The sequence below is a fragment of the Aquarana catesbeiana genome, linkage group LG01 (assembly GCF_042186555.1).
Source record: "Aquarana catesbeiana isolate 2022-GZ linkage group LG01, ASM4218655v1, whole genome shotgun sequence".
Classification (NCBI taxonomy): Eukaryota; Metazoa; Chordata; class Amphibia; order Anura; family Ranidae; genus Aquarana; species Aquarana catesbeiana.
Window position 1 is genome coordinate 92400952 of NC_133324.1, and position 26802 is coordinate 92427753.

General features: G+C 39.0%; 1 protein-coding gene across 1 annotated transcript in view; it reads right to left on the reverse strand.

Annotated features, from left to right (window-relative positions):
- Nucleotides 1–281: 281 nt before the first annotated feature.
- Nucleotides 282–26802, reverse strand: part of PLCXD3 (phosphatidylinositol specific phospholipase C X domain containing 3) — a 211097-nt gene continuing 184576 nt past the window's right edge. The window contains exon 3 of the mRNA XM_073621754.1: nt 282–5313. Within this exon, the coding sequence (XP_073477855.1) occupies nt 5160–5313 (154 nt within the window). The 3' untranslated portion in view covers nt 282–5159. The remainder of the gene's footprint in view (nt 5314–26802) is intronic.

Consider the following 26802-nt stretch of genomic DNA (forward strand, 5'->3'; position numbering starts at 1 on the left):
GTTCCTTTCATTCCATCAGTCTATTTATGTCCCTTTGTTTTTCCAAAGATCTGATTCTAAGTTTGTGACAGTTCTCAAATTCACATAAAGTAATGCAGTGATATATAGATTTTTGGGTTTTCAGTTTTGTTGATGTAATGTGCTGATGCTAACTGTACTAAAATTTAATTTAAATACATTAACTTATTAAACAGATTTTTCATAAATATAGTCTATGTAGCCATCAGGGAATGGTTGTCATATGAATAAGAAGGGCATTGTACTATGGTTAACCAAATATATTTTCAACCTTTGCTAAAAAGAATGTGCAGAAATGTGCATAGTAATCATATTTAGCACCTGGTGTATTTGTGGCTATTCTATATGTTTTAATAATCCAAGTCATATATGCAGTCTATGTGTAAGTGTTACTCATTTCACATTCTTCTTCCCATTTTTTCTGCATTTGTCAATCCCTAATCATGATTTAATTACTCATCAAATATTAGAGCTAGAATCTTAGATGAAAAATAAAAAGCAATCGTAAAAAAATTATAAAAATAGAAATTTATATATTATATATGTTTAATTAACTAAATTATGCATATTGCAGATATTACATTTAGAACATTATAATTTTAAATATTAAAAGTAAAATGATGTCATTTAATTTTCTGAAGTTATATGAGAAAACAATATTTAATTAAAATTCAATTCCCTGTTCCCATAATATATGTCTGTGTTTTTCACAATGTAAAAATCAGAAACTGTTACTGCAAGGCAAATAAAATAATGGCTTTCTGTATTGTGAACAATGATAATGTAATTTTTATACATTTTATGACATATCCATCCCTCCAGCAGCTGAATGCCAGTTTCTCCCCCTCTCCCTGCCACCGGCTTTCAGCTGCTGGAGGGAGAAATACAGACACATTGCATTGTTCTGTAATTGTCCTCCTGTCTCGCCGCGATGATCCCCCTCCTGTGGGCTGACCACATATAATTTGCGGCTGTGTGCCAGGGCCCCCCTCATTCCCCTGCAGTGCTGCCTTCTTTCCTCTCCTGCCGGCTGCTGCAGGTGCACAGGCGCATGGAGAGTGGGGGAGGGAGCCATTAAATATGTCATTTACCGGCCCCTTCCTTTTCTGAATTGGACACAGTGGGTGATCAGTACCGATCGCTCCTGTGTCCATTCATAACTAAGCATAGTATACTACGTTTACTATGCTTCAGTTTCTGAATGAACAGAAGCCTCTGTGTACCTGTTCATTCATCTTCAGTGCAACTGAGGCTACAGAAAAAGGAATTGAAGAATCTGTGTCCTCAATCCCTTTCTCTGTCTCAAAAGTGAGATGTCAGGGGTATGTTAGACCCCTGATATTTCCAAACCCCTCCCCCCCAACAGGGTTGTAAAAAAAAATGTAAAAATTAAATAGAAATACATTTTTTAAATTGTAAAAATGTCTTTTTATAAGTCAGAAAACATTATTTAAATTTTTTTTCATTTTTGTAACTCAGGAGAGGGTGGGGGCTGTTAGGTAGGCTGTACAGGGCCCTGTGATTTCTAGTGGAAGCCCTGAATATCCATGTTCACTCCTTTCCCTCAGCAAGTTAGAACAATGTGCTTGCCTGAAATATTTTTCACAGTTATGATAACAGGGGCAAAACAGAAGTAAAGATGACATTATTGTATTACGTGACATTTTGCAAAGTACACAAATAAAATCACAAATAATAGCTAAATACCTTTGACGCTAAAAGACAGCCAAGTTGTAGACTCGAAAAATATATACACTGCATAAGTGTTTAGTAATATGCCATCTGCCTTTCTTCGTTGAAGCTGAATTTTGGGGGGAAACTATTTCACTTTTGCCATGGGTCTCCCTCCCCACCCATATCATCCTGTACAAGGCAGGACCAACAGGCCTACCTACATTCCAGAATGGAGGAGAGTGAATAAGGCCAGGGTACCATGAAATTAGGTAAGTATATCACCTTATTCATCATCTGAAGGGAAACCCACTGCAAGTGTAAACTCCCCCCCCCCCCCCAGAGTTCAGCTTTGAGTCCAGTAATGAAACATGCTATCCTCAAAAAATAAAAACTCCCTATGATATGAGGCTTATTACATTAGTACTTATTATTTTATACATGTAAAAAGAAGAGATGAATAATTACAAAACCTGTTTTTTAACTTTTTCAAAGGATAACTTTCATGGAACCTCTCTGTTTATGTGGGATATAAAGAAGAAGTCTGCTTTTCTAACGGTATAAGTAGAAACACCCTTAAAGAGAACATGTGGGGGTTCCTACCTCTCAAAACAGTCCTCCATGTTTACAGCAGGTAAATATTGACTGTGCCCCAAAAACAGGGGTGCAAGTAGCAGCCACAGTTTTCTGGTCATGTTTCTGGTCCACCCTCCTCCTGCCAGCTACCAAACGCAATGGCCTCACTGACCAATAAGGAGAAGCAAAGAGTAGAAGAATAGTAGGCTAGACATGTGACCAGTATTTGCATGGTTTTGGGAATCCTGGTCCACAGTTAAGAAGATATAACCAATGAGCAGGGACCTAGAGGTGCTTACTCTAAGGAATGATGACCACCAAAAATCCCAAACATGTTCCCTTCAAAAAGGATAGCTGTGCTTAAGTCTTAAAAGGAACTCCAAGAAGATCCATTAAACATTTTGGGAAAAGTAATTGCAATGGGGTATTCAGACACATTACACTTATCCCCCCAAAAGATTTTGAATTAATCTTCCTAGGGTACGTGTACAGGATACCTGTATCCTACCTATATTTACGATCACCATAAAAAAAACATTATCAGCAAACTTCACTGCTAAAAACTGAGATCAGTGACATCATAAATGAGCGATTAAGTCACTTGGGACTTAGAATACCACTACAGATTTTATTACACATCAGTTTAACATCAGACATAATGCAAAAACCTACTAAACCAAGTAAGCAATTAAAAACATAAAAACTAGTAATTATCTGGACAACTACACATTAAACTACAGAAGTACTGCCATAAACGTAAAATGTTACATAGAAAAGGTCAGTTACTGATACAAGTATTTTCTTGGAGTGCCTTTTCCCCACAAAATTTGGATAAAAAAAGATGTGCAACATTTTTTTATTTTTTATTACACATATAAATATGTTTAAAATACAGAAGTTAATTGTGTTAGCAGCTTTAGTTCTGCAATCAACTGGCTGGTTAATGGTGGGTAATGTGACATAGATTGCGCATTAGCGGTCATTCTTGGATTAATCTTTTCACATAAACATGAGATATGTGCAATAACAAAAAATACAAGGAGCAGATATAAATTCTCCACAGGGATTATGTGCCTATTCCCTGTTTAGTACATAAGAGCACAGCTGCTTCTCTTCAAATTTAGGGGTGGTTGACATGTTTCCGAATCCCCTTTAAAGTTCACATCGGAAAAGCTGCAGTTGTACCTGAATTAAAAGAGCAGACATGCAAATTTTGTCATTGAATGGATTCATTTTCAGGGTTGACTAAAAAATGCTTTAAAAAAATGTAATGAAAAGTGACATAAGGGCCAGCAGCAGGAACCACAGAAAAAGGTGGAGGATGCGGGCATCTAACACATCTGAAAGTTTTTGAGGTGTGTAGTTCTTTCAGGCATCTTTTCTCAGTAACAGAGCAAAGATTCTATAAATGGGTGCCAGGACAGGTAAGTAGGAGGTGTTTTCTTTTGCAGTTTAAAAAAAAAAAATTCAGTGACCAAGATTAATTCCAAACAATAGAGATTTCTCCATTTTGAATAGTAAGACTGAGTTTAATACTCAACTTTGCCTTTACTACTCTTTAAGACCCCAGTGAGGACACCTGCTTCTACCCCACTACCTTGACTGTTAAAAATTTGAATTTTCATGTCAACTACCACAGTCAAGAAAGATGATAGCACACTAGGACCTTAGTGAGAAGACCTGCTTATAGCCCACCACCTTGACTGTAAAAAAAGTCTGGATTTTCATGTCAACTACCACAGTCTAGGAAGATGATAGCACTTTAGAACCGCAGTGAGGAGACCTGCTTCTACTTCACTACCATAGCTGTAAAAGTATGGATTTTCAGCTCAACTACCACAGTCAAGGAAGGAAATATATTAAAAACCATTTACTGATACTTCAACAAACGTACTGTAATGTAACTATGTTGAAACATCAATAAATATATTTAAATGCATATCCTGCTGGTATATGCTATTATCTTCATGGATTGTTGTATACTTAGCAGTAAGGAGATGGATTGGGTACTGCAGTAGCTGTGGTGGGCAAGAGTGGATTGATGTGAAGGAGTTACTGTTTGAACATACCATTAGCTACTATAGTCACTGTTCTTGGTGAGGTCCTTAAACACCAGGAAATTCATTAGTCACAGGGCAATGAAATTATGTATTATGTGATATCACTTTCAAAGGTGACAGTGGTAGCTTAGCTGAAAAATTGGGTTTAGCCTATTACAGGTTTGCTTTGGCATGGGATCATCCTGGCCAGAAGCAGCAGAAAAGACCTGATGGCCAACCAAACCCTGTTCTAGAGCACACAGAGGAAAACATCCTTTTAATGAAGTTACTATTAAAACAGCTAAATAGCATCCAATTGGTTCGTTTTTTAGGTTTATGGATGACAAACCAAGTAGCCTTTAGGAACGGGTATTAACATTATTTACATAATTATTACATTAAAAGTAAAATAAAAATATATGACAAAAACACTTGCTTTATCCATGAATTAGGATTGTAGAGTTTCTATTTTAAAATGTATTTACGGTATGTACACATGACTCAATTATGATCAAACTGTGACTCATACTAGTAACTATCGTATACCGTTTTTTGTATACTTTGGTTTAAAGACAAAATTCCACCAAACAAAAACGAACAGGAATTAAAGAAATGCCCTTTTGCTTTGAAGTTATTTTTTCCATTCTTATTTCAGTGGTACATATAACCACATTTCTTTTCTCAAAACTTATACCAGACTGAAATGACTATTCCAAATGTTTTCTATCTACAAGACCCAAACAGCTTGGAATCTTAGAATGTGATTGGAAGAGTTCTGTGTTTTGCAATAAAACATTTCAAAGACAAATACACTGCAGCATTTCATGTGTGTATAGCGGAATATGTATTGCATCATCAAGTAGTGCTGTCTTCTTCATCCAAGAGATAGTTCAGCTTGATGACTGTGCTGATAAAGTCACCTAACTCTACGAAGTCCGCTGTAATTATATTGATCCCACTTTCACCGGGCTTTTGCGTCCGAACCCATTGCATCATGGAGGGAAGGGCACTACAAATAAAAAAATAAAAAAAAGAATATTTAATTACAGAATAAAATACAAGACTCAGGCAGAAAGTCTGGCTAATACAGTTTTTTTTTAATTCTGCAGTTTCCAATCAATCATTTCCAGCTCACTAAACAGAGGTAATCATGTTGTTCCACTATCAAAGAAGCAGGCTGTAGGCAGAGAAATTAAAGAAGTTGCTGCATTTTTGTGACCTGTCTGGCCTTATGGGCGCAACAAGTGCTTATATTATAAAAATGGTTAGCCTCTGATTCAGCAGAGAAGTTATAATTTTTCATAATGTTTTCTTTTTAAATTGTCTAAAAAAAAAATCCTAGTGTCCTTGACTTTCTGATAAGATTCTGATCCACCCCAAGATTCCTAGTATCCCTGACTTTCTGAAAAAAAAAAAAAACCTCTGAATAACCTAAAGATTTCTAGTATCTCTGGCTTTCCGAGAGATTCTGAGTGACCCCAAGATTCCTGGTGTCCCTAACTTCGCGGGAAGATTCTGGGAAACCCCAAGATTCCTAGTATTCCTGACTTTCCGAAAAGACTCTGATTAACCTAAAGATTTTTAATGTCCCTGTCTTGCCAAGACATTCTGTGTGACCCCAAGATTCTTGGTGTCCCTAACTTTCCGGGAAGATTCTGGGAAACCCTGAGATTCCTAGTGTCCCTAACCTTCCCTTTGGACTTTTGAGGATAAGAGCTGGTGCAGATTATCAAACAACGTCCAATGTATAATCACAGGGCCTAGCAGTTTAACCTATTTGTATTATAGGACCTTCAGACACATCCTGATATCCCTATAAATATCAGGTCCAGATCCTCTTGAGGCAAAGGTTTGCTGAACTTGAGAAGATGCAAGCCCATAGCACTTATAAGTGCAGACGTTAAATTTGTTAGTGAATTGACTGTTAATTTTAGCTCCAAATCTCACCAGCTATGACCGAGTGACTTTATGCCTGGGGGCTTGCCACTGGTATCACCAGAGGGGCTATGAGTAATATTCAATAGTTATTAAATCCTATATATATGGTATTGCACTGGGAGAAGGATTGGATTTTAAATTTAGTCTGTCTTTCCTAGTTTCTCCCTCCCATCCTTCCCAATCATCATCATCATGCAAAGACATTTTTAAACAAATCCTTTCCATTTTTAATACACATCTTATTTTAGACCCAGTGATGTCACTGGGTCTAAAACAGAAAACACAGTGATGACCCAAAGATGTAGACTGCATTTCCATGCAGACCGACCTAGGTAATGTCCACGTGTGATGCTGAGTCTCCATGATTGAAACAAACTGAAATCCATTAAATGAAATGGGCTAACTAGGGAGAATAAGGCTGGGAAGGAAAGGGCTTAGGCGATGCTGGATGTCCTCCAGCCAGGAAATGAAGCGGACTCTATCTGACCTAAAGCTCAGTGTGCAATGGAATTGGAGTAAGTAGTTTCAGCAACTTACTGAAGGTAAGGCTGGGGTTTGGCTTTAAAATGTATGTTAGGTCAATAAAAACCATATTCAGGATATCTAGGTCTAATTCACATAGATGTTTGCAGGCATTTTATATGCCTAGAAAAATATTCCAGGTGTTTTCTTGCGCCGCAGCAGGCATGTACTGCCTGCCATACAAGTGAATGGCTGTATGCAGCTGTAGTCATGTAAATGCTGATGTTTCTGTGGAGCGGTGTTTAACCGCGTATGTGCGTATAATGTATTTCCTGAACACAAAAGTTTAGCATTTTGGAAGTACGTTGCACATGCAGGGGTAAATGCTGATGCACAGGAGCATTAAGCTTTACACTACTCTGTTCATGTACAGCCATTCATTGCATGCACCAGCTGACACTTCCTGGGCACAGAAAGTACAGTAATTAGGATAGCAATTGTTCATGTGTATGAGGCTAATACATGCAAATGCTACCAGTGCAGAAAAACCCCTGTTGATTCTGCCAGAAGTTTAGTGAGCTCCAAACTATCTGTACACTCAGCTGCACTGAATCCCAAAGCAGTAATGCATGTCCTGCTTAGTTCACCTCTGTTGATAACAGAACACCTACCCTCTATGTTATAGAGATTAGGAAAGGGAGGTGTTTTGTAGTGTTAAAAAATTACTGTGCTAGAGTGACAATGTTGCTCCTTAATAAAACATTGAGTGAGCGTTATCATCCTAGGACAGGAATTGTGTAGCTGATAGCATCAGTAGGTGAAAATAAAGGAGAAAAGTAAGAATAAAAGAGCAATGCGGCCACCACAACTAGGAACAGGTTGTAATGGAATAAATTCTTGTTTTTAGATTTAGATACTCTTTAATGCTCTTTTTCCTAAAGCTTTTCCCATGCACTGGGAAGTATGTGGACTGGTTGATTTACTAAAGGCAAATAGACTCTTCACCTTGCAAGGAAATTAAGGAATTAAGCTTGTTCATGTTGAATTTTCACTTAGCTTAGTAAATATGACATTGCTCTGCTGATCTCTATCATTCATTATGAGCAAATAAAAGTGCTGTTTTTTTTATTTTCCTTGCACATGATTGGGTATCCTCTGCAATTGAAAGTACACCACATTCACTAAACTCTGGGGGAAATTCCCTTGCAATGGGTAACTTCCTTTGCAAAGTGAACAGCCTATTTATCATTAGTAAATCAACTCCCATGAGTTTATAAGGTACATAGACCCTTAGTTACTAAAGTAATGGAGCATGTTCAAATTACAAAGTGAATTTTCACTTTGCAAGGGCATTTTCCCTTAGCTTACTAAATGTGGTGAAAATCTACATTGCAAAGAGTCCCCAAGCATATGCAAGGAAAATGTTAAAAACAATATTTTTGCTTGCACATGATTGAATGAAGGAAGTCAGCAGAGCAACGTCATATTTACTAAGCTAAGTGAAAATTCAACATGAACAAGCTTAATTCCTTTAGTAAGGCATTGTCTCATTACATCCCTTTTTTTGTGCTTTTTGACAAATATTATAATATAGTATAGTAGTTTATAGCCCAGTTCACATTGATAAATAACCTTTGTCTATTTACTGGCCAAACCTCCTCTCTGAGGAGCCCAATAAAGCGTCTACTGAACTTTTTTTGAAACAGTTTAGTGTGCCAAAGAATTGTTCTTCATCATATAATTCCTGATTAGAACAGCAGAATCCTTCCATTCATGTAATAACGCCTAGTCACTCCAGTGCTTCTGGCCTCAGAGCTGGCTGTCAGGAATTTGATATCATCAGAAGTGTATACTGACCGCTCCTGCCTATAATCACTAGATCCAATACACTGATGGTGTCCTCAGGGGTGGGGTATAGAAATAGAGGAGCTGCCCAACCTAGCTGCAGTCTAATCCTAGCAGTCTAGCTGCCTAGCTTGTATCTCCTTTAATTGTGCTCTGCAGAGGGGACAAGCATTGTCCTAGGAGGAAGTACCCATATGTTCTCCTAGCCAAGCCACTCATGCGAGCCCTCGGGGGCATGCAGCAGTGTGATATGTGATGGTTTTGGACACAGCGCATCACATATCAAGGTACAGGGATGCTGTGTTTGGCCCTGTACCATGCGATTGCTGTGTCCAATCACAGCAATCACAAATGCAAACAGAAGCTGCATATTGCACCATCAGCTCTATTTCTCCTCACACAGAGAGCACATGTGAGGAGAAGGTGAGCCGATCTGTGCCTGTTAGTGAAGATCTGTGCGTTACAAGTGATTTTACAGTCAGAACACACACAGTTTAAACAACTACCATGTGTGCAGCAGTAATAGAACAGAGCATGACACCAGATACTGTTGCCCCCAATGTCCCTCCCAGATTGGCTCCTGTATAGGAGACTGCTTTCCAAATCTATCACACCTTACCACAATATTAGTGAAGGTATGGTGAAGATATTTCTCATGCCTACCATTTTCATGTATCTGATGTCATATGTACTGACCATTTGCCTGTTTTCTCAACCATGTTTCTGCTTGCTGCCTGGACCGACCATTTGCCTGCATACTGACCATGCCTCTGCCAGCTGCCTGAACTGACCTTGGCCTGTTTGAGGTGTATTTCTATGCATGCCTATGCTGTGTGTTAGAAATATCTTATAACTTTAAAACTTTGTGTAAAAAATACATTTTAATTTTCTTTCCACATGTGACAAAAAAATTACATTTTCAAAAGTCTCATTATGCCTCTTAGAAAATACGTTGGGGTGTTTGTTTTTCAAAATGTGGTCATTTTGTGGGTGTTTGCACAGTTTTGGTCTCCAAGGCCTCCAAAGAATGTGATAAGTAGTCAAGAAATCAGATGCAAAATGTATGCCCCTGGAATGCCTGAAGGTACTCCTTGAGTTTTGGGCCTTTCTATGTGGCTAGGCTGTGAAAAAGTCTCACTCATGTGGTATTACCATACTTGGAGGAGTAGCAGAATGTGTTTTGAGGTGTAATTCTAAGTTGCCTATGCTGTGTGTGAGAAATAACTTGTTAAAATGACAATTCTGTGGAAAAAAAAACAATTTTATTTACTGTCATCATTTCCAGAAAATTGTGGGAAAAATTAAAACTTCCAAAAACTCACCATGCCTTTTACGAAATACCTTAGACTGTCTAATTTCCAAAATGGGGTCATTTGGGGGTATTTGTACTGTTTGTACAGCATTTTTGGGCCTCGAGAATTGATATAGGCCATCAGTATATCAGGCTTGATCAGTTTTCAAATACTGTATGTATACCATACAAGCTGGGGCTTATAGGCTCCACTATATGAGGCGCACCAATTTGTAGGCTTCATTTTATATAGGAACTGCTGTCAATGTGCCTGTCTAAGGTGGGGGTAGAACAATAATATTTCTTTAGATAACACCTTAATTACAGGGAAAAACTGTAACAAATAGCATTTGCAATGTGTTATACCATGAAGATTTAGTTGAAGTAGATGTTACAGTAGCTCAGAATGTATACTGATTGAAAATACACTATCATTTCCAAGACTAATTTCCATGGTTTTCATACTGTCTATTCATGTGTTAATATCTGTCAAACTCCTAATGATATCCGAATAAATCTTGACATGATGTTTGATTTCATGCCTTATTAAAGTAAAAAAGAAATGGAAATGTCAAGCAGTCTTAATTTTGTGTCAAGGCAGTATTCAAACACTACTTTTACCAGTAGTGTTAAACGTAGTCCTATCTCAAACATGTCCTTAACTGCACCCTAAAACTAGGCCTAATCATAGTCTAAAAGTTGAACCTCATGTAATCAGCTAAATATTCAAATAAATACCTCTATCAGACCTGTTTCACCTGATAAAGGATTTGTATTTCTGTGACTCCATTTCCGAGATTGACACAATTCTGCTCCACAGTACGGCCCTATTTAACAGGGAAGGAGACCTGACCTTTTTACTGTAGCCTAATCTTTACTATGTTACTTTGCTCTCTCCACCAAACAGCAAATTGCTCATCTCAGAAGTTAAACAAAATACATTAATGATTGCAAAGCTGCACCTATTTCTGTAATTTATAACTGTCTGGAGTTCAGCCTTAAATATGGAATTTTTCATTGCTTGTTTCTTAAGGTGGCAACACCAGAGCTCATCATTATAATTTATTCGCTACTTAGTGAGCTACTAACACAGAGCATTGCTTTAAGTCAGTGAATCAACCTATAGTATAGGGATAATAAGGATGACAGCCAAATACTGTATGTTTCAAATTCAATCTGCAATTGTAGCTCCCTTATTTATATACCAGAAGGTTCCCTTTAACCATAGCATTAAAGTGTAATTCATGGCCAGATTGTGGACATTCAAATATTTGCATACCCTTATCAAGTAGTAAATGGGCTTTAAAACAAGCCCTCACTGACCTCTTTAGCTGCGGGTAGTGCGAAGCAATTCATCCTCAAAGTCTACAACAAAAGCACCTTCACTACTTTCAGCAGCTCAGCTAATTATTTTCATTATTCTCAGCCATTGATGTGGGCAGCCTATTGCATTAGGGTGTGCACCCAAGAGCATAAACACACACGTGTGTATATCAGCAGAGCAGTGGACGGCACCAGTAGAGCAGAGACTGGTGTCAGTAGGACAGTGGACGGTGTAAATAGTTTTTATTTTTATTATTTTTAAATTATTTTTTACATTTTTTTTTTTTTATTATTATTATTTACAATTTTTCTTACATTTTTTTTTTTTTTTTTACAATTTTTTTTAGGAGCCTCGTTGGGGAGTTTGGGTGAAATATCAAGGGTCTAAACAGAGAGAAAGGGACTGAGGACAGAGCTTCCCCAGTCCCTTTCTATGCAGCCTTTGCTGCACTGGACAGTGAACAAATGGGAAGTGCTCTTTGCTGAGCGGCTTCCTGTTCATTCATAGATTGGAGCATAGTAAGCATAGTTTACTATGCTTCACGTAAGAATGTCACAGGAGCGATTAGTACAGATCACTCACTGTGTTCAATCATCCTTCCATTCTGAATCACCCTTCACAGGAGCCAGTGGGAGAGGAAGGAGGGAAGCTGGTAGCACTATAGGGGAGAGAAAGGGGACACCAGGAAGCAGGGGGAATCAGAATCACATTGGGTGATTAGGGTGTGCCCAGGCATACCCAGCACACCCTGTGTGCAGGCAATATGTTCTCAGCAGTAACTTGGCAGCCTGTCAGCCTTCTAAGCTCTAATGTAGCTGGTACACTGGAAGACAGGTGGGGAAACAGAGTGCTGAGACCCAACTTGAACGACTCCAGTGCTTTCTTTGTTAAATTTAAGGATGTATTACTTTAAAGTGCCTAAAGCTATAGAAGTCAGCGATTGCTTTTTTTCAAAGTTCATTTATGTTTTGTGTATTTGGAGGTTACGGAATTTTTTAGGTGCATGTTCAATAAATCATGAAAATACTATTAAAATATATAAATGTTATTAATAACCATTAAAAGGTAAGTGTTTCATAAGAACAACACAAATGCATTACAAAAAAATCATACAATACAGCCCTTGTAGGTATAGCATGATGATATGGTTACCAACATGTTTCTCCCTATAGCTGGGCCTTCCTCAGGGATTTCTGTCCTATTGAGTAACAGAGAAATGAAATGAAATTTATGAAATTGTTAACAATATATGTACTTGTTAGAAGGCTCTGTTACTCATTTGGACAGCATTCCCTGAGGAAGCAACAGCTATAGGGCGAAACATGTTGGGAAACATAGCATCATGCTGCACCTACAAGGAGTGTATTGTAATGCATTTGTGTTGTTTTTATGAAACACTTACCTTTTATGGTTATTAATAAAATTTACATATTTTAATAGTATTTTCATGATTTTTGAACATGAACCTAAAAAATCCAATAACCTCCTAATACACAGTTTGACTCCTAATACTGTTGGTATATTGTCCATAAGCTGAGCTATTCCTTCCTTATTGTTTTATTAAGAATATGTTATTAATTGCCCAAACATGGCCATAGGTTTAAAGCTGACCCTAGAGAAGCTGATGTCTGTCTACAATGACAGACATGAAAATATATGCCTGTCTACTGCAGTGCTGTTACTCATACTTTTCTCTCTGTGTGTTAATACGTGCTTCATACTCCCGGAGGTGTGCTGACAGCCCTGTGATTGTTTCAGCACACCTCCGTGGAGGTAGTTTAAAAGAAGCAGTTCACTTTTACCGACTGCAGCAACTACACAGCGTCCCTGCGACACACACATTGAAGAAATGGATTCTGGACAGCCGCACTCTGATAAAAGCCTTTATTGTAATGAATAGTCAATGTTCATGTGACAACAGAAGCAGGACAAACAGCTGACGTGTTTCACAACATCCTTGTTGCTTAGTCATAGCTAAGTTAGCTATGACTAAGCAACAAGGATGTTGTGAAACGCGTCAGCTGTTTGTCCATCTTCTTTTATCACATGAACGTTGACTATTCATTACAATAAAGGCTTTTATCGGAGTGCGGCTGTCCAGAATCCATTTCTTCAATATTGCTCGTGCTGAGCCTGCACCTGGCTTCCACTTTGAGCACTTTGAGTAAGTTGTTTTCTTCAGTACACCACCTGGAGCGGTTCACCCTTTTGTTCCTGTGACACACACACTTGGAACTATTATCCTACAGTGCAGGGATTGATATCACAGGCCAACTCTGGGGGACAATGGTGGGCTCTGAGCTCAGAGACTTTCCAGGAGAGCTAGTGGCACTAAAAAAAGCTAAAGTGCCAAGGTAGGGAAGGGCAGAAGTTTTGCTGGCATTAGGCTCTTTAAGCCTAAAATAACAAATGGGCACCAAAATTTGCAAATGGTGGTCTTGGCACCCTAGGCCATGGTTATGTGGCTTAGTAAGAAATCTAGCCCTGTGTAAGATCTCCCACCACCTATGTACCACCTTTCCATATATTCCTGTGTACATTCTGCTACTGGATGGTGACAATAAAAATGCCGTAATCATACATAGAGAATTTACTTGGACTGGGGAACTAGGAAGTTCAATTGAAAGGGAAATCACCAGCTGACTATATGGGTCTTCTGGACTGAATGTACAGTATTGACACTTAGGGATGCACCAATACCAGTTTTTTAAGACCAAGTACAAGTACTGATGCTTTTCCTCAAGTACTCGCCGATACCAATACCTATTTTTTGTGTCATGTGACAGTTTTCTTTAATGCTCGTTCATACCATACACGCATGAAAACTGAGGAGAACTGCAGAGATTTCACTTGCAGAGATATGAGTTTTACATCAGTTTTAATGTGGGTTTCAGTGACTTTTTACAGCCTGTTCACGTACTGTATGAGTGGTCCAGCCGTAGTGGGGTTTTAAAAAAAGTCCTATTCAATTTCAGTCCAGTTCAGATGCGATTTCTAATCCCATACACTACAATTCGAATTGGAATTGCACCTGTACCACCAAATGAAACCGCAAACCGGCCCAAGTCGGTTGAACCAAGTCTGAAGGTATCAGTTTTTGTATCAGAGCATTTGCATGAGTACAAGTACTTGTGTAAATGCTTGGTATCGGCACCGGAATCGGTATCCATGCAACCCTATTGCCATTTTATGATATACAGTGGGGACGGAAAGTATTCAGACCCCCTTAAATTAAGATTAAGATATAGACAGGTGTGTGGCTTTCCTAATCAAGTCCAATCAGTATAATCAAACACGGCTGGACTCAAATGAAGGTGTAGAGCCATCTCAAGGATGATCAGAATAAATGGACAGCACCTAAGTTAAATATATGAGTGTCACAGCAAAGGGTCTGAATACTTAGCACTATGTGATATTTCAGTTTTTCTTTTTTTTAAAATCTGCAAAAATGTCAACAATTCTGTGTTTTTCTGTCAATATGGGGTGCTGTGTGTACATTAATGAGGGAAAAAAATGAACTTAAATGATTTTAGCAAATGGCTGCAATATAACAAAGAGTGAAAAATGTAAGGGGGTCTGAATACTTTCCGCCCCCACTGTATGTGTTTAAAAGGTTATTTTTAATAAGAGAAGAGCAGAGTGATTTTGAAAAAACTTATCTAGACACAAATTTACAGGTTTTGTAGAATTTTACCAGCAGATTGCAGAAACTCTCTGACTCAAGTCCACAGAGACTAATTTGGTATCATACAGACACACACACCCTACTAACACAGACAGAAACAGATCCATAAAGTACAGATTTTGCTATCCAAGAAATTTTGCTAAAGTTTCTCTAATTTAGCTACTTAAATTAGTTTTTTTTTCTAAGGAAGGTAAAATTAGTAGTTTAATTTAATTCATTTTGTGATCTTTGTATTTGACTTTTTTCTACCTTTTTTGTGTATTTGATCTTTACTTGTGCGTTGCCTCTTTCATTTTATTTTTTTTAACTTGTTTTCATTTTTTTTTCTTTCTGGAAAAAAAATGTAAAAATAACGGGGCTAATAAGGAGCTATGTTGGCACAAGAACAGGCCCAGAGTAGATTGAAATGAGCATCTGTTCTGTGTATTCTGGGAGACCAGTGTAATGGAAATGTGTATGTTCTGTATATAATTGTATTGTATTTTGTATGTATTGCACACTGCCCTCACTGTGCACACAGCACTAATAATGTTTTCAGTAAATGTTTACATTCTTTCGAGTCCTGATTAGAATTAGCCTGCCTATGTAACGCCCCTTGTTACCATAAACGTACAATTGTAATATTAATGTGATACCTACGTAATCATGTGCATAAAAACTTTCAATTGCGTCATAATAAAGCAGAACAGTTATTTGGAAAGATGCTGAGTGTATCTTTTGTGTCTATTCCCTACTGCAGTAGTTATTAATAATTTGGAACCACTAATCAATATGAGGATAGGAGTTGCCTATCATCAATTCAGCATGGCGAGCCAGCCAGGAGGGGATTCCAGGTGACCCTGAGTATCCGAAACGAGGAGCTTGAGACGATCTGGGAATTTCTGATAATCAGCCGGCTGAGGTAAGCCTTTTGCTTACATTTGAGTTATCAGACTTCCTTGATCGGTAAGGCATTTTCGGGACAAAGGGTACCTATTTTACACCTTAATCGAACTGTATTGATTGGTGGTTATATGTTATGTTGTCCCTGTCTATTGTCCATCGGAGTGTTATAGATAAGAAAGGGAAGAATAGTGCTGTTCACAGATATATGTAGTAAATCTGCTAGATAAAGTAGTTTAGAGGCAAGAGGGTATAGGCACATGTAGAGAAGACTGGCCAGTCATTATGGGCATTGAATTAAGTAAGGGAATGAAGGGTAAGAGACCCTCAAAAATGCCCAGCGCAAGAGGAGCGCTATATATGAACCAAAGGTGCAGTTCCGCCTATACTGAGCCCCTAGATTAATGGTTAAAGTGGACAGGGTTCCACAATGGGTAACTGGGTTACCAAAGTCCACAGGGACTAAGAATCATGCAGAGTAAACAGCTAGAGAAACAGCTATCTATGTGAGCAGGATGGATCAAGGGTGACAATAACACTAGACAGAAAGGAACATTTTCATGTGAAGTTGTGGGATGAATTTGGGGTCAGGCACTACAACTAGTAAAAGTCAGAAACAGAGAAATGAGAGTTAAAACAGAATACTTTACATGTTGTCAGAGAGGGAAGATGGGATGAGCACTCTGGCTGCCTGTCTGATCATAGAAGCTAGATATAAAATATATCTGAACAAAATAAGGAAAGCAGAATTTAGGCAGGGAAATATTAAAGAGTTAAAAGAAAGTGAGAGAATGATAAGCATGTGTTGTGTACAAATGGGAAAATGTAAGCGGTTTTAGAGAGACAGTGGTGTATGTGTGTGCGAATGCTGGGACCTTTAGTTCTATTGCTTGTGTGTGTGTCATGTACACAGATGTGACCCACTCCTTTGTGCTCTCCTGAAAGAATGTCCCTGAGAGGTCAGTGATAAGCTGGAAGGACACCATGCCAATTCCAGTTTTTTAGACAAAACATGTGCTGGGTTAACGAATCTAATGATAAACAATGTGATCACAATTATTTTTTGAATCTGTTTTCCAAACATGGTAAAATGAAGGTTACATTTAACCGTGTATTACACAAATTGAATATCCTTTGATAGTGGAAGCAGTGCATTTAAAAAAGGGAAATTAAGTAAAATTAAGTAATAATGAGTATTCATTTCTAATATGAGTTTAACAATGTTATTAATATAGATATATTGAAACTGGTTTAGACAACCTTTGGTTGGAAATGAAATCCAGGTTATTGGGGAAATTTGTAAAAATGGGATTAGTTTAGATTAAGGTAACAATTTTTGTAATTTTACTCAATAAGCTCTTATTGAGAGAAAAAAAGATTAAGATGAGGTTGTTATTTGGAATACAGCTGCCATAATATTTAACAAAGCCAAGATGGATGGGATACATAAGAAGTTTTTCTACAAAAATGACATTTTAAGGTTCTTGATAATAACTTGATGTGTGGTCCATGATGTGAGAGTAATAATAAATAAAATTTAAATATAACAGTCCCATCACATCAAGTCCACACACCCTGTTAGGATAGATGCCACCTGCAGCCAGTTGTTTTATAGTTTTTGATGCTTTCTGGTCCATCATACAGATTCTTGGTCCTTTTGTTTTTATTTATTTTTATTTTTGAAATCCAAAGCAGAATGTGTGGATTGTGAAATGATGTGCCCCTTTTCCTTGTAAGTACTGTGGTATAAGCAGAAGAATATTTTGGATTAATGGACATCTCTCCATGACCGCAGGGTATTGTTATCATTTATTATAATATTGCCAGGAAAAAGTTGTCTTTTGAAACATGAAACTGGAGTTCTTACACAAACAGCGTGATAGAAAACAAGCCATTGTAATATATTTATGCAAGCTGGACCCAGTAATAAATGGTTCACCCCGATATATCAGAGCTGTAGCTTTTATGAAAAGGTGCTATTAGACAAAGTTAGATATTGTTTTGGTCAAACATTTAATTTTTAATGGTCCCACATTCTGCGCAGCAAATATACAGCTAACTAAATGTTTGTCTAATGAAAGGTTTAAAATATGAGTTTGTTTATGTACAAATCTAACAATGAAAAATGCGTACATTTGAATCAAGACACCTTATTGCCTCTATTGGAGGAGGCTGGAGACAAAGGAAGACACACGTGTTAAATTGATGGTGTAGGAATCAGCTGCTGTGAGCCCAGTGCGGGACACACTCCCTGAAGACCCAGATATTACATGTTTTGTAGATTTGAGTATGCAGTTTATCACCCAGAAGGATACTCTGTATTCAAAGTCATTGGATCCTTTTTCCCCAGGTCAAGAAGCAGAGCTCCATGTTTTAGCAAAGTCTGTGAGCTATAAAAAGAGTGTATATTTATATAGATAGTCAAGATATAGAGAGCTTTTGGTTCCATTTAAAGGGCCAGAAGTTTGTTTTTACTTCGGCAGGTAAACCAACCAAGCATGCCAAGTTAATTTGATTGGCTGTTTTCAGCCTTCCAGGTTCTTGCTGAGGTAGCCATATTAACTTTCACACATGGAAGCAGACCAGGTGACTAAGGATGCTGCATTTACAGCCCCGGACACTTGATGGGTCTGTGCAACTCACAGATTCCACCCTAGTTCTGGCCCAGTATAGCTGGGATTAATAATTCAACTTTAAGGACCCCAGAACAAGAAGAACAAGTGGTCCACAGGGGGCAACTTCTTATGAAACAGGACTTTGGAAAAGGTGATCATTTATGTCTGCCAGCCACTCTTTTCCCTTCAGCTTGACACATGGACCGTGTCATTGGTCACAAGAAGTTATGGCTGCCTTAGTAAATGAGCATGGGATAGAGCCAGGGTTCTCCACAGTTGTTTTTATAATATACCACTTCTTGTTTTACCTGTTACCAAAGGTGTTACCAAAAGCTGAACATCCCTTCCTGAGATTACAAAAAAGATATATCCAGATGCCCAAGTCAGGATCTTACAAGTATGCATTTTGTCTGTATGGACATGTTTTCTGGATGTCCAGTGGCAAATGCTACTGCAAAGGCCACAGAAAAAGTGTTATCAGAAGTAGTTTGTAAATATAGAGTGCAGAAAGTACAAAGAGTAACAGAGGAAATCATTTTTTATAGGAGAGTCCTTACTAGAAGTTTTGAGGTTTTATTTTTACACCCCTTACTGTCTACAATATAGCGGACAAAGTAGAGTAAGAAACTAGAAAACTTTTGCCTGAATGTTTTCTTATATTTTATGAAGCCCCTAAGGGGATGTTGGACTTTCTCCCTATGGGATTTTGTTTGGGTGTGTGTTACTCACTTGCTTATATTTTGTCTCAGCAGCTGAAGTCCTCCATTCGGATCTCACAGAGAATGTTGCTGATCTTTTAAGGTTTTTGACAAACTAATTTATGTGTTTTCTCCCCAATTCCAGATCCTAAAAGTTTGGAAGGATCTAAAACTAAAGCCAGGTGACTTGCGGATTGTTAAGAGACATTTATATATAAGGAAATGTTTGGAGACTCAATACAGCATCTATTTCATGTACAGTTTTTGCAAAACTTGAAGGAAAAGTCACCTGGATCCACACCAGACACTGCAAAAATGACTAAATTAAAGAAATCTCTGTTTGATTTGTTTCCCTCTTGTGATCACAGTCTAGGGTACTTTTTGATTCAATTACTTTAATTGTAAGGGATATTTATATTTGAAAAGTAGTTTATCCATGTGTGAAGTCATATTTGTCTTTTGTACGTCTTCCATTTTATGTAGAATTGTCTGTGTTTACATATGCTGATAAGTCAGCATGCCCACAATTCAGCTAGAAGGCCATTCTGGCCACAGGAGTGTACAGCCAGTACTCTGTAAATATGTCTTATCAATCATTTGTTTTTCACAATGAAAAGTCATTTTGTAATGAAAAAGTTGCTCAGCTATTATTTTCTCCACAATGGAGTTTTTTTTTTTGCCTCTTTGGCCAGGACTACCTAAAACTAAGCGTGTGGAGGTTCCAGGTTAAAGGTGATAGCAGGTATGGTTAGTGATCAAAATATTGATCAAAAGAGGGGAGACTGTAATGGAAATTTGTAAGTTCTGTATATAATTGTATTCTATTTTGTATGTATTGCACACTGCCCTCACTGTGCACACGGCACTAATAATGTTTTCAGTAAATGTTTACATTCTTTTGAGTCCTGATTAGAATTAGCCTGTCTATGTAACGCCCCTTGTTACCATAAACGTACAATTGTAATATTAATCTTATACCTACGTAATCATGTGCATAAAAACTTTCAATTGCGTCATAATAAAGCAGAACAGTTATTTGGAAAGATGCTGAGTGTATCTTTTGTGTCTGTTCCCTACTGCAGTAGTTATTAATAATTTGGAACCACTAATCAATATGAGGATAGGAGTTGCCTATCATCAATTTAACCGAGTCACCAGTTATAGTGAATGCAAGGTCCTGGGTTTAGTAACACTTTAACTTCTCCTTTACCATTGGCTACAGTGCATTTCAACAAAACGGCAAATCTGTGCTGAAATATTTTTAATTTTGCTGAAACTATCAGTTTTGCTCATCCCTTAGCCTCTATTCAGACCTATGCAGATGCAACAGTGCACGCATGTTTTTTGCATGTTACATATAGGACAGTCTATTCATTTTAAGGGCCTGCTCTATGTACGAAATTCGCACAAAAGAAGAGCATGATCTTTGTTTTTTAAATCACACAGTGCCAAAATACCAAAATTTGTCACTATGATTTTGGTGCATGTTAGCAAGGTGCATTGGGGTGCCATCATGGCGGCCCGTAATACAGGGCGCAGGAGCGCTGCCCCCCATCCATATGTCCAGTTCCCTATTCTACATGCGGGATGCCAGACATATGGATTCCAATGGGGTGGGGGTTTTTTTGTTTTTTTTTTAAGCACATGATTAGAGCCAGAGGCTCAAATAGGCTTCAAAAAAAGGGTGCGCTCGGGGCGCAGGGCACTGCGCCCGAGCCCACCCAGTTGTGTGACAAAATGCTATTGTCTTCTTGATTCTCCTCCTGGCCAATCAGGAAGCGGGTCCTGAGACCCATCACCCGATTGGCCAAAAAGGAGAAGTGATCCTATTGGCCTAGGAGGAGGACAGAGGAGACACACGGCGGAAGCCGCCATGATGCCGAGGGGGAGACGCAGGGGAAGTCACCGCCTGTCGCCCAGGGAAAGTGCTGCCCGCAATCTAGATGGGGTAAGTGGGGGGCGGGTGACCCGACTGATCGAGGGGGGGTGGTGTGTGTGCGGGTGACCCGACCGAGCGGGGGGTGTCTGTGGGTGCATTGTTTGCCCCCCTCCAAAAAATATACCACCAGCCAATAATAATCAATGACACCACTGCGTGCGTGCAGACGGCGTGCATGTTTTTTTTGTGCGTTGTACGATTTTGCAGCCTAATTCTTAACAATCTATTTTAAAATGTAAGAATGTCTTAGAAACAAATTAAACTCCAGGGTTATGTATAGGAACCCGCTTTAATTACATTTGCATTGCCAGTTCTCACAATACAATGGAGTCTCCTCTAATATTTATTATCCAAAACAACTTTTTTCGTGATGCAGATAAAATGACGTGGTTTGCGGCTTTTGTAAACAGATTAGAAAACCACTTTACTCTCAGCGCTACAGAGCAGCTGAAAGCAGAGATGGAACCCTATGCCAAAAGGAGGTTATTTCAAGCCAATTCTGAAAGCATAAAATCCTGCGGAGAATCAAATTACTGAATCCTAAAACCACAGAACCCCACTAGAGTATCGCTAAATACATTCAATCTGACATTGCACAACCTCAATGGAAGCTGACTGATTCTTGTCTCTGCATGACACACCTTTGTAATCTGCTAGGCTTTTGATTGAAAATGTTATGATGGAATAAAAAAAAAGAAATCAATGCATCATTCAAATCAGTCAGACGCAACTTAGTATTATGAAAAGTAACATGTCGTTTTGCAGCTTATTCCCCGTCAAACATTTTTCTAAGTCTTCTGTTCATAAAAAATTGCACAATCCACTAACATAAACCAGAATTTGGATATGAAAGTTGAACTCCAGAAAAGCAGCTTAAAGCGGTTGCAAAAAAATTAAAAAAATCCCTGCAAGGCAATGTGATAATGTGCTAGTATGTGTCGCATACTAGCACATTATGAGAAACTTACCTTAGAATGAAGCCCTCCCTCGTCGCAATGTCAACAGTGGGATGGCTGACATCTTCCCCCGGTCTTCCTTGCGAGTTTGCGGCCTCCGGCTGCATGAGCGTCCGGGAGCGCAATGACGTCACTCCTGCGCATGTGCACGGTAAGCCGGACCTTCAGAGCGCATGCGCCAATGATGTCATCGGCTGCATGCAATCTGAATATTTCCTAAAGTGTGCACGTTTGGAGATATTCAACGTACCTGCGGGTAAGTCTTATTATAGGTTTAGCTGTAGGTACAAATGGTAGTACAGAGTTTGGGTGTAGACAGAGCGGAGGCATACTGGAAGTGACACACCAGTGCGAGCTCGCTGCTCGTGGAGCAAATACACGTTTTATTGCGGCAGCAGCCAAAATGGCTACGTTTGACAAAATGGCTCTTGTTGGAAAGTCCCTAGAATTTCACCGCCTGCAAATAACCAGGTCACCAGCCCCCACTTACCTCCTTGTAAACAGTGTGTAACGGTAGTTTGTATCAAGATGAGTCAGATAGGTAAGGGATGCTATCCATATATAGTAAAACTGTAAATACTACTTACTAATTGGCTTAGAGTTGTATAAGGAAACATAAGTGTAAAGGAAATGTATATTGTGATGAAATTGTTGGTATATACGCTGTGACCACCCTCTATACAAGCTAGAGAATAAAAAGATTTGTTTTCCTGAAGTCTGTGTCCGGAGTCCATTACTGGTTTCCCAACACTGTTTGCTGCTACATTATCTGTACAAAAGTGAGTATTCACGCTGTTTTTTAAAACTCATTAAACCTTTTAAACGATACTGCACCACGGGGAGTTTTTTTTCTATTGCCAAATAACTTGGACTACACCGGTAGGGACCCCTAAGAACAACATAGAGGAAGCATCTACTACCATAGGGATACATCACCCTGATGGACTATAGGAGGACCCCTAGAGGCAGGACGAGTTACACCAAGGAATAGGATATCATTCTATGCTGTTACCTTACTGCAGAAGGGTGAGAGGCATATGAGCATATAGGTATCACAGCACTAGGAGGAAGAGACACCAGAGTCACTTTCCAATGGTGAAGGGATACACTCATTTATTCTTTTTCCCAATTTGCATTGAGAAAAAATGGACTTTTTACCTTCATGTGTTTGCATTTTATTAGTCACCATTTGTAATTGCACCTTTATTTAAAGCGGAAGTAAACCCATCATTTAACAGTTTAAAAAACAGTTACATTTCCGGCACATGCCAGGAGTTTAAAACTCCCAGTGGTTGGGTTATCAACCAAACTGACAAACCATCCAATGGCTGGTGTCATAGCTGATCACATGTGCAGCATCATGGCAGTTATAGATCAAACAGAGGCCAAGATGGCAGCTTCCTTGACTGAAAACAATAGGAGGGTTTACTTCCTTAAGTTTACTTAACTGCTTTCCGACCAGCCGCCGTCATTATACTGCAGAAGGTTGGCACGGCTACGCGAATTGCCGTAGGTGTACAGCGGCTGCTTTAAGAGCTATAGGAGGCACGACGCAGCAGCCGATGCGCACGGCCGGTGGCTGCGATGTCTGCCGGTGACCCGCAATCGCTCCTCACAGAGCCAAAACGGAGATCTGTCATTGTAAACAAACAGATCCCCGTTCTGTCAGGGAAGTAGGGAGAGATCTGCTGTTCCTAGTAATCAGGAATAGCGATCTCTCTCTCTCTACTCCCAGTCGGACCCCTCCCCCCACAGTTAGGAACACCTCCCTAGGGAACACTTAACCCCTTGATCGCCCCCTAGTGTGAACCCCTTCCCTGCCAGTGACATTTATACAGTAATCAGTGGCTATTTTTGGCACTGATCTCTGTATAAACTTCAATGGTCCCAAAAATATGTCAAAAGTGTCCGATCTGTCCGCCGCAATGTCGCAGATCCGCTAAACACCGCTGATTACTGCCATTACTAGTAAAAAAAAATAATAATAATAATAAAAATGCCATAAATATATATATCCTATTTTGTAGACGCTATAAATTTTGCGCAAACCAATATTTATATTATGTGTGAAAGGAGAGGTATCTACAGCAGTGGGGTTTATTTGGACTTCCAAAAATATAGACAGGGTCACTTTTAATCATAATTTTATTACTTGGAGTTCAGTTAGCACTAATAATAATATAGCAGCTTTTAGGATTTCGCTGTTATAATACGGAATATCGTTTCTTTCTATTTCTATTACTGTCTACGTTCCAGCCTGCTAAAATCGTATACTGCAAACACTAACAATAGACCATTCTTTTAGTGAAAGTATTAGCCAAAAGATATAATTTTGGCTAATAGAAAAAAAAAAAAAAAAAAAAAAAAGATGAGAATGTTTTCTATCGCTGGTAAAGGCAATGATATCCAATGTGAGCCTCAGCATACCCGCTGCTGGGTAATCTATAATTAATATCAGCTCATTATTTCCGAATGCTGGTGCCTGTGTTAGAGCATAAATCCTAAGTGCCATTATTGACTAATGCAGGATGTATTAAAAGCCACAGTAAAAAAAATAAGGCTTTATTGCCTGAAACTGACAGCTAAGGGTGAATTACAGTGGACCTCATTTATTATGGCCTACGCAAGATATCTTCTGATTCTCAGAATTCTGTGTCTTTATGCCTGAGTAGCCATCTAAGTCATTCTCGGCATAGATTTTTAATAAATGCATCATTATATTTAATTGTGACATTATTCTTTCCATGCAGGCATAAATCTGATTTTGGTAATAAAGGAACATATTACAATGATGTAGTTCTGCATGTGACCACTAGAGGGAGTATTCACAGAAGCTGCAATGTTGGCCCAACAAAGCACACCAAATTTCTACACTGTCTCTGATTTAGATCTCCCTACACAGCGTCAATTCACAAAGCATGTTATAATTATTCTATTGATGGTTATGACGTGGTGTTATGCATGTAGAAAGCAATAATACTAAAATACCTCTATATTCTGGCAGAACTTACAATTAGGAATCAATTAAAAGAAAAAAGGAGCCACAAATATGGAGATAAAATTTAAAATAATCTGAAATAGAAGACTTTCAATAGTTTAAAGTCTACTTCACCCTTGAAAAATTATGACTTTGCAGCCATTTATCATTTTGTCTCATGAATTTAGAGCAGATGTTGTACTAGGAAGCAATGCTGGCTCATTACCATAGGTGTGTGCAGGGGGTGTGCCAGGTGTGCCGGGCACACCCTAATCACCCCAAGCGCATTAGCATTATAACTCTGTGTGTCGGTGGGGAGATGGGAAATATCTCCCTCTGACCAGTTCTGCCATTAATAAAGTGCTACCATACCTCTGTGTGTGTGTGTAATATAGATATACACATACATACATACATACATGTGCATGTGTGTTTGAGCTTTGTGGTGCACACCCTAATGCAATAGGCTGCGCACACCTATGCTCATTACAGCAAGGCCCTCTCCTCTTTTATAGACCTCAATATTATACACCGATCAGCCATAACGTTATGACTACCCACCTAATATTGAGTAGGTCCCCCTTTTGCCACCAAACCAGCTCTGACCCATTGAGGCATGGACTCCACTAGAACTCTGAAGGTATGCTGTGGTATCTGGCACCAGCAGCAGATCCTTTAAGTCCTGTAAGTTGTGAGGTAGGGCCTCCGTGGATCAGGCTTGTTTATCCAGCACATCCCACAGATGCTTGAGATCTGGAGAATTTGGAGGCCAGGTCAACCTCACAAACTCATTGTTGTGTTCCTCAAACCTATTTTGAACCGTTTTTTTCAGTGTGGCAGGGTGCATTATCCTGCTGAAAGTGGTCACTTCCATCAGGGAATATTGTTTCCATAAAGGGGTGTACCTGGTCAGCAACAATGTTTAGGTAGGTGGTACGTGTCAAGTAGAAGCCACATGATGTCAGGACCAAAGGTTTCCCGGAAGAACATTGCCCAAAGAGTCACACTGCTTCCGCTGGCTTGTCTTCTTCCCATACTGCATCCTGGTGTCATAGTTTCCCTAGGGAAGCAACGCACACGCACCCAGCCATCCACATGATGTAAAAGAAAACATGATTTATCAGACCAGGCCACCTTCCTCCATTGTTCCGTGGTCCAGGTCTGATGCTCATGTGCCCATTGTAGGTGCTTTTGGCTGTGGACATGGGACAGCATGGGCACCCTGACCAGTCTACAGCTACATAGCCCCATACATGACAAACTGTGATGCCGCTTTTTTTCTGCTTTCAACACAATGTCAGGGACAACATGTTTACTTGCTGTCAAATACATCCCACCAACTTTCAGATGCCATTGTAAAAAAAATAATCAATGTTATTTACTTAACTTGTGAATGATCTTAATGTTACTGCTGATCGGTGTATATGCACAAAAATGAACTCGACGGGAAAAAGTCAGAAAATTACGCCCATTATACCTAGACAAGGGTATGATCACTATCCTTCTACTGAGATCCTAGGACTAATGAGAATCTGAGACCTCTGGAGAAGACGCTCATGCACTGTGCTGGAAATAGGACTTATGGGATTTGGTACTTAGATGTTTCCAAGAACTCATCAGAAGGACCCTTTGCAGTGCGAAGTAGGGGGAAAGATGTTTGTTCAAAGTTTTTCCCCAAGGATGCATTTTTGTATATACATCATACTGCGATTTATAAAGGGGTGGGGGCCTTTGTGTAATAGGCAAATCTTGCTTTCTATCATACACACAAACCACCTCAATTTCAGTGTTGCGGTCCCTAAATTAGAACAAAATCTTGCTGATATCAGCCTCCAAACTGCACAGCACCCGTACGAGGGAGTTGGAAAATCTATCCATACTTCCTG